The sequence below is a fragment of the Fundulus heteroclitus genome, chromosome 18, assembly GCF_011125445.2.
Source record: "Fundulus heteroclitus isolate FHET01 chromosome 18, MU-UCD_Fhet_4.1, whole genome shotgun sequence".
Lineage (NCBI taxonomy): Eukaryota > Metazoa > Chordata > Actinopteri > Cyprinodontiformes > Fundulidae > Fundulus > Fundulus heteroclitus.
Genome location: NC_046378.1, coordinates 22,730,426 through 22,746,057, shown reverse-complemented (window position 1 = coordinate 22,746,057; position 15,632 = coordinate 22,730,426). Strand labels below are relative to the sequence as shown.

At 40.0% G+C, this 15,632-nt stretch overlaps 2 protein-coding genes across 2 annotated transcripts; one reads left to right on the top strand and one right to left on the bottom strand.

The window, feature by feature from the left end:
• Positions 1-2,367: 2,367 nt before the first annotated feature.
• qpctla (glutaminyl-peptide cyclotransferase-like a) lies at positions 2,368-10,007 on the top strand. The gene is made up of 8 exons (XM_012881220.3): positions 2,368-2,451; positions 2,618-3,069; positions 3,869-4,015; positions 4,097-4,390; positions 4,682-4,843; positions 6,622-6,721; positions 6,800-6,916; positions 8,715-10,007. The coding sequence occupies exons 2-8, from the start codon at positions 2,839-2,841 to the stop codon at positions 8,858-8,860; spliced, it is 1,197 nt and encodes a 398-aa protein (XP_012736674.2). The 5' UTR covers positions 2,368-2,451; positions 2,618-2,838; the 3' UTR covers positions 8,861-10,007.
• six9 (SIX homeobox 9) lies at positions 9,483-14,319 on the bottom strand. The gene is made up of 4 exons (XM_021307887.2): positions 14,060-14,319; positions 13,565-13,950; positions 11,154-11,314; positions 9,483-9,645 (listed from the first exon to the last, which is right to left on the bottom strand). Exons 1-4 carry the CDS (start codon positions 14,115-14,117, stop codon positions 9,483-9,485), a joined length of 768 nt encoding a protein of 255 aa, XP_021163562.2. The 5' UTR covers positions 14,118-14,319.
• Between the last annotated feature and the right edge of the window lie 1,313 nt (positions 14,320-15,632).

Here is a 15,632-nt window from a genome sequence, read left to right as displayed (position 1 = left end):
TTATATAAACTCAAATTCACCAACAGCTGGAAAAAACCCCGACTTATGTGACCTATTAATAAAAGTTGCCAACCTCCAACAGATGGCAACTCATAGTGAGCTGAGTTTTGTGTTTTTACCACCTGTTTTACTGAATTTGACTGCATTTTATTATTTTGACATTAAATGCATGTAATTTTATCTGAATATGTCTGTGTGATTGGATGTTAAGGGATTGAATGTATTATATGTATAATTAGACGTAATGTATTTTAAAATGCTTTGAGGGGATATTTGTCATAAATTTGTGCTATGAAAATGAATTCAATTGAATATTTATCCATGAATCATTGAGCAGGTGTTAAAATGAATCTTTTTTTATTATTTTTTAATACATTTTTGTTTTGTTAGTCTGTTAACTTCTCTGTTGCTCAGCTGCATTTCTTGCCGCTGGGTGGCGGTAACGCGCCATAACGCTGTTTACCAACAGCCATCTGTCCATGAGAACAATAAAACTTTTGTTCAAGAGTGTACAGCAGATGGCGCTCCTCATATCTATATATATATATATATATATATATATATATATATATATATATGTGTGTGTGTGTGTGTGTGTGTGTGTGTGTGTGTGTGTGTGTGTGTGTCTGTGTGTCTATTTATTGCAGCACAGGAATGAGGCATCTTCTCTGATCCACGTTCACAATAACAGAACTCAGCTTTTTTCTGCCACATACAATATGGCGGTGACGTTGACGTGCGAACCTGCGCCCTATGACGCGTCTACGTATATATGTCTGTGGCTCCTCTGATCAATATCCCATTTTAAAAAGCCTAAAGAAAATGTGACTTGTTTTTTATTAGTTTAAAAAAATAAAATAATAATAATAATTACGAAGGCCGTCTTGATAGACTTCCAGCAAATATTATAACAGTTACAGATGGGTTTAACAGTTGTATTGAATACTTTTTTTTTTTTTTTACTTAGAAGAAGTGCCAAAACAACCAGGAAGGATACAACCTACGGCTGGGACACTTGGGGTTGGGACCATAGACATAATATAAAGATCTTTTATATAATATATATAATCTCTTATATAATGTCTGTGGTTGGGACCACTGGGACGCAACATAAAAAACGGAAACATACAGGATGGTGTGAATTCTGTGGGAAAAGTGAAACAAATAAAACGGATAACTGTAGGAAATATCAGTGAGAAAGAACACATTGAGTCTTGAACAGTAAAATTGTATAAATCTATTAATAAAACGACCTTTTGATGTATGCTATAAGGATATTTTTTGTTATTTGAGTTAAAATAATACAGTCGAGTTTTTTGAGGGGTGGGGGCTTATAGGTATTATTTGTGTGTGGTATACAATGTCCAGAGGTGAGTAGAGTAGCACTACGTCAACATATATTTTTGCTCAAGTACAAGTACCGAGTAATTAATCATAACAGCTAATGATACAATATTTAAAAATGATGTAATCAGACAGACAAAATTTAAATTCTGGTATTTTAAAGACAAAAGACATGCTGAAAACACTAAAGACAAAATAAATACTTTTTCTAAATATTTTTTTTGACATTAAACTCGAAAGCAATGCTTACAGCAGTTCATACAGTATGCTAGAACAGTGCAAAGTACTTCCAATGACAAAATCTACTGTTTACTGTACGCTCATTTGACTCCAAATGCCTCAATGAGCTCAGCAGATAGAAAATATCATTGAAATAACAAAGCGTGTGTAAAAATAAAAAAGTCTCACTTTAACCATAAACTCTAGGTTTTTGTCTCTCTGGTGCATTTTTGGTTAAACGAGTAATGTTTTTTATTCATGAAGCCAGCAATTTTACTCAAGAGTAGCAATACATGAGTAATAATATGGCTCAAGCAACAGTAAAAAGTACAGTGCAATAAAGCTACTCATAAAAGTACAACGTAACTGGTTACTGGTCACATCTGAAAGTCAGTGGGGTGGGTATCATTGTCCTGAATGACACTCACTACCAGATAAGTGTTATGGGATTATGTTTAATTATCTTAGACTAAGTAATTTAATTGATAGGATTTTATATATATATATATATATATATATATATATATATATATATATATATATATATATATATATATATATATATATATTTATTTTTATTTTTTTTTTATTTTATTTTTTTGTGTTTGTTTTGTTTTGGTAGTTTGGTTGTAATTTATTTTAGTTAGTATAAATAAGTCATTCTGATCCACACTCCAAACCAGTTGGTGGCGGTAATGCACCGTTTCGTTGCGTGCCAACCGCCAGAAAAATTCATAAAGAAGAAGAAGAAGAACATACTCCCTACCAGCTGGTGGCGGTAGCGTGTTGACTTGTGGTTTGGCAACCAGCGTTAAGCAGAAGAAGAAGAAGCGTCACTGTTTGGGATCTAGGCTGAGACTAGTCCAGTGACAGGAGTGTATTAAACTGGTTTGTTTTGTTAACTATGTTAAATATATGACGTTTTGTTCCCTAATAATGATTGTTAGTGATTTAGTTAAACAAAAAAAAAAAAAAAGCAAACGAGGAATAGCTGCAGCGCTCCGGGAGCTGAAGATGTTTATAACCCTTATTAAAAATGCAATGAATTAAACAGATCTACGGTCAGCCATGACTCCAGAGGACAGGTGGAGGAGGACAGCAAGCAGAGCTTCAGCAGCTGACCCTGGATCGATATGTTGAATCAGGCGGCTGCAGATGTCATCATCATCATCGCTTCCTGCGTGAATCTCCCTCCCACGTCGCTCCACGAGCCCGTCGCTTTGGACACGTAGCTGTAGCTCCAGCCCCGGCCGGAGGACGCTTCTCCCCGCAGCCATGGCCAGGTCCAGCCGCAGGTACAGCAAGCTTCTGCCGCAGAGCAACAGCGGCGGAGGCGGCGGCTCTCTCCCCGGCTGTGAGCGGGTGCGGAAGCCCCGAGCCCGGGTCCTGCTGCTGGGTCTCCTCGGTGTTCTGGTGCTGGCTGTGGTTCTGAGCGTCTACCTGACCAACGACACCTCCGACGGACACGTGGGCCGCCTGTCAGCCGTGGATCTGGTTAAAGATAGGGTGAGATTTCCACAGTGGGAGATGGACTACCTGGTTTTTCGTTGTTTAAATATGAAAAAGTATTTTATATATATATATAATTTACCGTGGTAATCAAATTACGCGGTGAAGCCCACGCATACCTTTTGTTTTAGCGATCATCTGTAATAATCTGGATAATATTTCACCGTCACTTTTACTTTAAAGCTACAGTTAGTCAGGTATCTTATATCTTCTTTCACTACTGGCAAGCTGTGACGTGTTTTTATGGTAATATTTTCTGCTAAGGCACTGGGAATGTTTCCTTTTATGCAAAAAAAGTAATACATTTAGCAAGTTTTGATGCTTAAAACGATTTTACTTATTAACTCTGGGCATATTTATTATTAGAGTAGAATAATCCTTTATCGTGCCACAGTGGGCGTAGTCAGGGTTATTCCAAGTATTCAACATGTTGCAAAATATTAAATACCCACAATTCCAGGTTAAAGGCTCAGTTTTCCTGTTTATTTGTTCATAACTGAGCAGATAAGCTATAACATTCACTGCAGGAGGCCCAAAACATGAACACGTGTTACACTGTAAGTCTTTTCTTCTTCACTGTAGATCCATTTTAATAAATCTTGCAAAAAGTAGAAACCAACTAAAAAAACAAAACAAACAGAGGTAACATTTTCAGCATGGAGGAACAGAATACCTGTATAAAAAAATATTAGTTAATAAACTGTTTCTTAGAGTTCAGATGCATCTTAATCCACTTCAGTGGTGTTATTCCTGTTTAGTTTTATTTATTTTTTTGTTTTCATCGTATCTCCCACAGTTGGCCCACAAACCCAGTAAAGTCTCTGCAGCTCAGATCCGCCGCCTGGCCTCTTCAGTCGATGGCGCTCGCTTGTGGGAGACTCACCTGCGGCCGATCCTAAGAGAGAGGCTCCCAGGAACGCGAGGCAGCCAGGCGGTACAGAAGGTGTGTGAATATCTACAGATTCCACTCAACTCCCCTTTCTTCCACTCAACGCCTTGTCGTTAACGCTCTGCTCTGCTTCAGCACATCACCTCCACCCTGTCCTCTCTGTCGGCCGGCTGGTCCGTAGATCTGGACTCCTTCCAGTCTCCGACCCCTCGTGGGAAAGTCACCTTCACCAACGTCATTGGCGTCCTGGACCCCACGGCCCCGCGGCGGCTCCTCCTGGCCTGCCACTACGACTCCAAAGCGCTTCCTGCTGACCAGCGGGCCCCAGGGAAGGTGTTTCTGGGGGCCAGTGACTCTGCTGTGCCCTGTGCCATGATCCTGGAGCTGGTCGCTTCTCTGGACGCACAGCTCACATCATTCAAACAGCAGGTATTAATTTTCTGTCTGAAGCGGCTGGATGTCACTTCTCTTCATTTTCAGGTACCAAGATGCTGACAAACGTCTTTCCCTTCCCTTTCCTTTTGTTCTCTTTTTACCCCTCTGCCTGCAATGGTTACAGTGTGCAGAAAATGCTGACTCCAGACCTCAGTATATAGCAGCATGTCCCCAGAGGCTGTAATTCACTGCAGCGTCGCTGCAGAAGGGAAAAAGATGACGTCAGCTTTGCTATTTCAGAAAGTAATTTCATCGTAAAGCGACTTTCTCTTCCTCCTTTCCTAGAAACTCCCGGTCACCCTGCAGCTGGTGTTCTTCGACGGCGAGGAGGCGTTTGAGGAGTGGACGGCCACGGACTCGCTGTACGGCTCCCGTCACCTGGCCGAGCTCATGGCCGACACGGCCCACCCTGCGGCCTCGCCTCACGCCACCGTGCTTCAGGCTGTGGTGAGGACGCAGAAACACGACACAGCCGGGCTCATTCTCTCCACCTGACCAAATCAGCGTCAGCGTAGAGAACGTAATCTGTGTTTGTTTAAAATGCACGCGCAAAAAGCTAAAACCTTGCAGCATACGATGGCCCTGCTGGACATGTGAAAAGCAGTTCACTGGCTGACATCCAGTGCTATGTGATGGCTGTGGCGATTGTTTTTAATGACAGAAAAGGAAAGAGGTTGGTTTCTTGGCTGCTGTTGCCCTTTTGTGGGGGCTTTTTCCTCGACACTTTAAGTGAACAGCCGATGACTTAAAGTGTTTTTCCCTTTGTGTAATAACGGTGCATTGTAAGGAAATGTAGTTACGGGATTGTTAAATCAATTATCTGCAGTAGGTCGCTCTTCACGGTGTTATATTTGCATTTGGAAGTGAGATTTTCACTGATTCTGGTTGGAAATGCAGCAAAAACGCCCCTTTTAGAGAAGATTCTCAACCTGCAAGGTTTCCACGTAGTATGGGAAAAAAATGAAATCTGATTCTAGGTATTTTCTAGGTAAAGATAAACAAGAAAAATAATATTTTGTAGTCTCAGTTTGCTTATCGCCGTGGAGTAGAAGACTCCATATCGACTCCCGTTTCATCAAACCCACTGTCACCTGGATAAAGCAGACAGCGCTGTGAGGAACTGCTTTCCCAGAAGGCCCAGGGTGGAGGCCTTAACCATCGCCTGGATCAAACCAATACCTGACAAACAGACCACAGTTTATGAGGCTCAAGGGTTGAGTGTCTAACCATGTATTAAGCAGCACAGGAGCACCACAGGGGACTGTTCTCTCACCATTCCTTTTCATTCTGTGCACCTCAGACTTCAAGTACAAGACAGCATCCTGTCATTTGCAGAAATTCTCCCAACAACTGCAGTTGTTGGATGCATCAGAAATGGACAAGAAGCTGAGTACAGGGAGCTGGTGGACTGCTTTGTGGCATGGTGTGGAAGCAATCATCTCATTCTGAATGTGAGACAACAAACTGGTCTAGAGACACCTCTGAAGCAGTTTACCAGAAACAGGGCAGTCTGTGCTTCCTGAGGAAGCTTGGGTTCTTCAGGGTTTGCAGCAATATGCTGCAGATCTTCTAGACGTCTGTTATGCAAAGTGTGATCTCCTCTGCCATCATCTCCTGGGTTAGTGGCATCAGAGAAACTGACTTAAAGAAGCTGAAGAAGCTTATAAAGAAGACAGGCTCCGTTCTGGGAACACCTCTAGAAGCTCTGGAGATAGTTGTGCAAAGAGGTATGTAGAGTATGAAGAACATCACGTATAACCCTGAGCATCCTCTTCATCAGACTGTTGTACAACAGCAGAGTCTTCAGTCAGAGGTTTGTCCAGAACCGCTGTTAGACAGACCGGTACTGGAGGACCTTCCTGTCTGCAGCCATCAGCATCTACAACAACTCTTTGAAGAAACCCCTGTAATATGAGTTACAACAACATTTAATATATCTTTGGGATTAATAAATTATTTTTTAATTTTAACTTGGCTATTTAGTAGAATTAGTAGCTAAGATAAAATTAGATGATAAAGGATTTGAGGGATTATCAGATTAATTGGCATTTAGTTTTTGATGATGAGAAACATTTAGAAGAAACTAATATAAATAAAAAAATGTAATCGGGGTTCCTCCACCTTCAGACTCATAATTTTTAGTTTTGTTGCCTCTACTAGTGATTACAAATACCATCATAAAAAAGAAACTTACTCCTCCGCTTGCCTTCTAATTGCATCCTCAGGACCTGTTTGTGCTGTTAGACCTGCTCGGTGGTCCCGATCCTCTCATCGCAAATCATTTCGACAACACGGCGCGATGGTTTGACCGACTGATTTCTGCAGGTGGGTCCAGACTCTAACTTTGTCATGGATGTGGAAACTCTGCCCTGATGTCTGTCTGATCCGTCCTCTCACCCTCAGAGAAAAGGCTCCATCGGCAGGGTCTCCTGACGTCCCACCCCTCAGAGCAGACCTACTTCAGGAAGGACGTCTACCTGGGGCCCGTTCAGGATGATCACATCCCCTTCCTTCACAGAGGTGAGGCACAACAAAAAAAACTATTGGCAAACATGTTTCGTCTGTGTAAATGTGCGTATGAACCAGGGCTGGACGATATAGAAAAAAAAAAGCATATCAATAAAATATAAATCATATTGATCGATATCGATAATTAACAAATTCAAAACATATATCTTCAGATGTATAGTTATCTAACTACATCACCGTGTTCTTACCTGGTACCACTTAATGTAAAACGTCAGTCCATTTGTACATAAGTCACCCTAAATATCTGCTTTATTTCCCCTGTACTTTTATTCATTTTTTATTTTTTGATACACTGTACATATGTGGACAAACTGTATATACCTTATGCACCTCTCCTCCTTTTGGCACCTTCTTTTTGTTTACTAAGCCAATGTGTAACAAGTAAATTTCTCCAATGTGGGATTAATAAAGCCCTATATTATAGCGCAGCCCTGGCCATTTTATGCTGTTGCTTAGCGACCTATTGTGAGATACAGAACACACAAACACTGAATTCAAACTCGAACTCTTTTATTCAACCAACTTTTACCAAAACCGCAAGTTTTTAAAAAATTATAAAGAGCGCATGCTCTCTGAACCCTTTGAAGGGGGCGGGGCGTTTCTGGGTCTGCGTTTGTGATTGGCTGGGAGGATGTAACGACTGTAGCATCAACCTACATGATAGGCTAGACTGCAAAAGGAAGGAAAACTGTTCTATTTAAGTTTTTATTGACCCTTTTTTTCTATCATAGATATACATCTATCGATCGATATATATTGTTATTGAATTATCGTCCAGCCCTAGTATGAACCCTGTTTCCATTTAAGTTAGGACGGTTTCTAATTGCCCTGCCGCTGCTGGGGCGTTGCTGGCCACCGCTTTGCCCGTTTTGTTAGACTGCGATGTTTGTAGATGCGTCCACTTTCTATTTTTGAGTTTAGTCGGTTGATTGTGACTGTGGGGGCACACCTGAGGTGGGTAGTAACCAGTTACATTTACTAGACAATCCTGCATTGTCTACATTTCAATTGTTTACTTTTAAATCACTGCTGCACCTTATATTATAATTTAATTTTACTGCAATTTACAAGCTGTATGCAACGAAATTTCGTTCTGTACGCACTCTGTGCATACAAAATGACAAAGTTATCCAAGTCTACTCAGTTACATTCATTTCAGTAACTTTTTGAACAAAATGTACTTCTGGAAGTAGTTTTATTGGACCCCACTTCTTACTTTTACTTCAGTAAATATTATGAAGAGGTATCGCTACTTGAGTAAAATGTCTGGCTACTCTTTCCACTGCTAGTAACTTCACTGAATAAATAAACTGAGACACACGTCTGCAGTTTATATAAAGTGAGACTTCTTGTTTGTACACAAGCTTTGTTATTTTAATGGTATTTTGCTGAGCTCATCGAGCCATTTACAGGTAAAGTAACCATACAGTAAACAGTAGATATTATTAGAAGTACTTTGCAGTGTCCTAACTTACTATTTATACATTAACTGCTTGGTTTCATAAGTTTTATGATGAAAAACATTGTGTAGAAAAATGTTTCTTCTGCCTGGATTTCTTCCTTTGTAATTGTTAGTTTGTAAAGGTTTTATGTTGTTAAAATACTAGAATTTGTACATCATTGAAGATTGTTGCATGACCGATTAAATATTAAATCAGTTGTTAGAAATATTTACTCAGTACTTTAGTACCCTTCTTACCAAATACTTGTTTACTCCAGTAATTTCTTGGTTGGTGCACTTTTTACTTTGACTGAGTTCCCCCACCTTTTTTGCCTTCCTTTCTTCCAGGTGTCCCCGTGTTACACATCATCCCCACTCCCTTCCCTCAGTTCTGGCACACGCTGGACGACACGGAGGAGAACATGCACCGTCCAACCGTGGAGAACCTCACCAAGATCATGGCCGTGTTCCTGGCAGAGTACCTGGGCCTCTGATGGACGTCCAAGCAGGAGTCAAGCAGGAACGACCAGCTACAAAGCAAACCTCTGGTCCAACTGAACCGGGAAAGTCTGAAACTAAAGTCCTGTCCCTGCTGAGTCAGCGTCAGTTTCATGTCAACGAAGCCTTAACAATGATTGACCCGTTATAATGAGGAAGATGCACTTTTTTTCTTGAAGACAGACTTGAAATGAGCTGAACTCTGTTTGAAGTTACCGCGGTGGTGAGCGACGGGGAGATCTCTGAATAATTTCTCCAAACTTTGCCTTGAGATCACTGAAGATCTTTCTAGATGCTGCTTTTAGGTGCATCATCTAACATTTTCAAGATCTCTAAACTGTAAATGTTCTACATGATGTGTTATTTGACACAAGGTTAGACTGTCTGGAAGTTCAAAGCATTTTAGTTTATTTCTTTTTTTTTTTTCCAGGCAAATTGTTACACTTTGCTCATGTAGAATAATTCACCAGCATTGTCCTTGAAATGAGCTCAACGTCTGGTTTATTATAAACGTCCTGATGCTGTGAACACCACGCCCGATGTGAATCAAACTTAATTTTTGCTAATTTTAAAGTCCTGGTACCCCGACTGATCCTTGGTTTGTCTATAAGTGGGATTCTAACAGTCTTGGCACATGTGGTGGAGAGGAAGAGGAGGATGACACAAGCGTGGAGGTGTTGGGCGTCGTCTCTGAGGCTGCGGGCTGCCTTGAGGAGAAACATCATTCTCAGAAGACGGGTGGACTCCTCCTGAAGGTCCTCCAGCGAGTGGAGTTTGGAAACTGAAGCGGGAAATAAAACAGCGATAGAGATGCATTAGAAAAGCAAGAGTGATCTTTTATTTATTATGACTCAATCTCACCACACGGGGGCGCTGTTGCTCCTTTTAAAAGCTCACAACAATGTTAAATGATTTCTATTGTTTGAAACATGGGAGAACTAGAACTTTGTGGCTCTTTTGCTGTTGTTTAAGTCGCTTCAGGAAATGATCGTGTTTCTTCCAGCCAGATCGATACAATTAAAGCTTCTTAGTGAACTTTAAAAGTACTGTAGGTTGACTTTAAAGAGGACACATCATGCTTTTTAGTTCTTTTCACATTTAAGTCATTCAGCTGTGGTCTTTATAAAGTGGAACTGAAATGTTTTGGTCTGAACTCATTATTGTAGCTCCAGTTTCACCCTTTTTACTCCATTTTCTGAAGTTCGTCTAACAGCAACTTGTTTTTGGTGCTGTCTCTTTAAATCTAAAAGATACTTTACACCCCTCCAGGTCGCAGAGGTCCACTCCACCCAGTATGGCCATTTTTGTAGTATGCTTGGAGAGGGTGTGATGAATTGTGTGGGCTAAAACAACTGAACATTTTTCAGGTTTCCACTTGCAGGTTCAACATCCTTCAAAATCATGAAAAAAAATCCTGCCGAAAATAAAAACGGTGGACTCACGAAATTGGTAAGTCGGAAGTCCATGACCTTGTGTAGCAGCTCCGCACCAAATACTGTGACGTAATTATTCAATTGACATTTTGAATAAAAACTCTTAAGTGCTAATTAGGAAATATAGTCATAATTCTGATATGAAAGAAAAATGTTTTAAATAATTTTCTGACAATGTCAACAATTATCCAATGGTTACACTTATGAACTCATAATTATACAGAATATAGTTAATTTTTTACACTAAACTCAGTTTTGAGATTATAATTGATATAAAATATTTCTAGATGTTTTAAAATTAGAATTATCACAGTTATCACAATTATGAGATACAATGTAATTTAAAATGTATATTGGATACTTAGTAATCAGATATAAACTCATTTGTGCTAAACATGGTTAGATGTTTTTACGTCATTATTTTGAAGCAAAGTCTTGGTTGGGAATTATAAAGTCATAACATTGAGACACTGAATGATAATTATGAAACACTCGTAATTATGAGAGTCATAATTGAGATAAAGTAAAGCTTGTATTAGACTAGTCAGAATCTGGAAATACAAAGATAAAATGTCTTAAATATTAGATACAGAGTCTTAATTATGAGGAAAACAGTTGTGATAAAGTAACATTTTTTTACAAGTTATTGGATTTAAAATCATAACTTAGTTTAGGTTTAAAACTCAAAAGGGTGAAACGCAAAGTCTTCATTTTAAGCTACAACTTTGTATTTTATTGGTTTCAGTGCCATCGTTTGCTTTAGTGGACTCCATGTGACAAAAGCTCTTCTTTCAAGTGGCAGAACAATTTTAAACCCTTTTTCCTCAGATGCTTTAATCTACCAGATGTTGCTGACCTGGTAATGTCGGTGCCGCGGTCCCTCTGCCGGCGGTTCTTGAACCAGTTGCTGACCTGGGTGGAAGTGAGGCCGGTGGCCGCTGCCAGCTCCCTTTTCTCCTGGCTGGAAGGATAAGGCTTTCTGAGGTACCACTCTCTGAGCATGCTCCGGGATTTCTCCTGGTGTACACAATCACATCAGCCAGTTTATTTTCAACATCGAGGCTCACAAACACATCTGGGCTCCCAGAGCTGAATCACATTTATTTAGGAGGGTGGGTGGCATTTTATCGGTCCTTGAATTAATGTGTGATTTAATAAAAAAAATGAAATTACACATTCTTAAAGGAATACCTTAGCTTTTGTGGTGAGTTTACTTAAACCTCTATTTTCAGCTGTTTTTGTGAATAAAAGTTAGATATGGATTCAAAGTTGATTACACAACAAACACCCATATAAAAAATTGCAACGTGAAACAGTAGTGAAAATGTTTTCTATTTTATAAATGAAATTAAAAGCTCTGGGTACCATTAAAAGCATGACTCCTCGGTGTAACCAATACGCAGAGCCTTTTAAAAGGATTCAGACCTCTAATGTTTATTCACATTGATCATAATTAAAAATCACTCTATGGTTTACCTCAAACAGTTCAACAACAAAGGAAATTTTTTTTGTACATATTCTGTATGTTTTTCATGTTTTATTTTACTGCTTGTATTTGTTCTGTCTTACAGACCTGGTCTGCTATTCGCTAGACGATCTATGAACATGGCATCGGTTGCACTTCAATTTGTAACAATGTTTTTGTTCTGTCCCAATCAAATACACTTATTAATAATAAAACAATGTATTTAATTTGGATTTCATGTGATAGACCAAAAGAGAGTGCATAATTGTAAAGTGAACAAAAAAAAAATTTAGTTTACAATTCTTTTCTACAAATAAAACTTATATTCAACAGGCCTCGTCTGTAAATGAGAACTTGTGTCTCAATGAGACTACCTGCATAAACAAAAGGGTAATAATAATAAAAAATATTCAGCCCCACTGAATCTGACATTCCTGAATAAATTCCAGTAAAACCAACAGCCTTAAGCAGTGACCTACTTAATAAGTGTCCATCTGGGTGTAAATTAAACCAGGAGTTCTGGGAAGGGCTCAGAGGTTTCTTAGAGAACGCCCTGAGGACCAAGAAGGGTCACAGAGAACGTTGTGGAGACGTTTTTAATGGCATTAGGTTATAAAAGAATACCAAGATTTGAATATTTCAGAGCACCGTTCAAATCATCATCTGGAAACGGAGCGAATGTCACAACTAAAAACTTCCCCAGATATAACCGCCTTCACTAACAGCGAATCAGCAAAAATGCCCATGTTACTCTAGAGGAGCTGCAGAGATCCACGGCTCAGGTGGGGTAATCAGTGGACAATGTCACCCACAAATCAAGTCTTGATGGAAGAGTGACAATAAGAAAGAGGTCACTTAAAGAAACTATAGGAAGGTCTATTTAGAGGTTTTTAATTAAGAATAGGACAGATGCTTCCTTCCTACTTCAGACAGGACAATGAACCCAGAGATACCCTATTATGGCTACAGTGTGATGTTTTGGCTCAGAGCTTATTCATGGGCTAGAACGGCCCAGTCAAAGTCCAGACTGCCAGAAAATCTGGGGCAAGACTTGAAATTTGCTCTTCACCATCGGTCTTTATCTGATCCGACTGAGCTTGATGCTGGTGAAGATTCTCCATCATCCAGGTCATGGTCATTCCAAAAAAGTAAAAAACAAAACAACTGGACTTTTTTCCGAAGTTTGAAAACGTGTCGCTTCCTATCCAGGAAGCTTTCTCAATTCAAAAAGTCTGGAGTAATGTGGAGTACCAAGCTTTATACTACTGCCCAACAAGGGCCTTGTAATGGCTTAGATAACATGCAAATTGAACCGAAACTGGTCCACCCCCTGGACCAAAACAACCGGACCCCCCAGTTGTTGTTTTTTTTTTACTTTTTCTGGAATGACTGAGCTTGAGTTATTTTGCAACCAACACCCAGCACAAATGTTGCCTCAACGTTCAACACGGTGGGAAGAAACACATTTGAAGTGCTGCAGCTGTAATTGCACAGAAAGACGGTTCAACAAAATGTCGACGCAGCGGAATAGAAATGCATGCTGCACTTTTCAGAAAGAAAAACAAATATTTTTCTTCCAAGTCAAAAGTATACAATACTTTGTGTTGGCGTGTTCCATAAAAAAAAAAGAAATCACAAAAAAATACATCTGTTTGTGGCGTTAACATAAGCTATTATAACTTTTGGAAGGAAGGGAGGGAGGGGTGTAATTTGCAAGACAACAAGTGTCTTGAAAGTGACAAGTTCAGCCAGAAAGTGTTTGAATAAACAAATGTAAGTGTTGTGAGGAAAGATACTCCTACCTTGAAGCAGTAACTGATCTCCTCTCCGTCCCAGATGGTGTGGGGTAAAGGGAACTTCCTCCTGACGCGATACTTCCCCACGGCCCCCAGGGGCCGACCCCTCTGCCTCTCGGCCTCGGCGTAGTGGGCCTGCAGCCAGAGCTGCTGCAGGAACGGGTGGCTGCGTGGGGAGAAGGGGAAGCCCTCCAGCAGGGCGTAGAGGTCTGAGAAGCGGCCCTGGTGAAAGGCCACAGCCGCCTTGGCTTTCAGCACGCTCTCCAGCTCCCCCAGGCACGGAGAGGAGAAGGGAGGAAGAGTGCAGAGGAAGCTAGCGAGGCGATCCAGGGAACTGCCCTGCAGCAGAACCTCACAGACGCAAACTATCTGCTCTGCTGTGAAGATCATCGCTGCAAAAAAAAAAAAAAAAAAAAATCACCATACACCTCCTCTACAGTTTGCTCCTCTGACAGCTGGAGCCTCTGTGGAGCATTATGGACGGACCAAAACTAGATTTACCTGCATGTGCGTTGGCATTAAACCCCATCGTACCCTCGCTCAGGTAACCTGAGCCCATCAGGGTTAGAACAACACACCAGAGATCCTCTTCTCTCTTGTGCAAACACGAGCCGGCACACCTTTGCTCACATTTTCAAAGCTCCGTCGCCGAGCTAACCGGAGAAGCAACATTTGAATAAAATTTTGTTGACAAATTAGAGGCAAAACTCCTTAACAAATGAGTTTAGATTGTGACCCCCGGCTCCCAGCAAGATGATGCAACAAACCTAATTTTTTTTTTTAATAAATGTAGTTTATTACAGTATGTAATATAAAAAATAGAACATATTTGAGTACAAAACAAGGGGAACATTTAAAGACAGACATCTCCCTTTTTATAAGATCAACACAACGTCTTTGGTTAAATCTAGAGTTGTGTAGGTTAAGTGACTGGTAGCACAATAAAAATCCAAGGATACAAAACAAAAGGAAAAACAAGCATGCTTTGGTATATGATAAACACCCCCGTTTCCGTCATCTACGGTTCAACAGCGGGCTAAAATAGAGTTAATGACGTCCGGATCGATTTTAAAGTCTGAGATTTCCTATATGCACCGTTTCTACAAGTCATTTTCACTTTAAAACTAGGAACCGACTGGTACATGCAATTAAATACGCTAAACGTACAAAAACAGACAAACCAATCAGGAAAAACAAAACACAAAAAGGTCACTACTGTAACTGGAGGCAATACTGAAGTCTACACTGGCTTTCAAAAGTGTACACCCCAGTTAAAAAGCCAGGCGTTTATATGACTTACAGAAATAATAAGCATAATAAATAATTTCCGATTTTTGTCAGTTCTATAATTCGGCTGGGGAAAAAAATATCTGGAAGGAAAGAAAATTATGCAAAGCAGCAATAACATGGTAGGATAAGTGTGGACACCCTTGAATTAATGTTACGCTAAGTCTTGTGTCTTTTTAGGAAGACACTGAATATCGTCTGTAGAGACACTGATAAACCAGAAATTAAGTTCAAGGGTCCATGTAAGATTCTTTAACTGACATTTTCTCGCTTTATCCGTTAGTTATAGCCACCAATGTAGCTAAACTTAATCACAAGATCAAAATGAACTTTACATATTTAAGGGCATGTAGACTTGGTCACTGGTTTATGCAACTTTTTTCATTTCCTATATTTTTCCCATCCAACAGATTTGTTTGAATATTTGTTTATGTTCAGTTGAATAAACGTTACTATAAAAAGGTGACAGAAGTTATGAAAGGAATCATGGTCTTAAAAACCTGTCATTTTACCAGGGGCATGTACACTTTTAAGATCCACCGTACATTTATGTACCATAAATGGCCAAAACGGCGACGGCTACCTGCGTTATATGACTGCAGAAGGCCCGTTTGGCTCTAGCGTTTAAATCCAAAACAACCCGGAGCTTCAGAATAAACGAGTCCAACAACGAACACAACAGAACGGCAACGTAACGTAAACATAATGCGAATGAAATGTGCAAAATATACAAAAAACACACACAAAAAAAAAAAAACAAGACGACATCGAGCAATGACCATGCAAA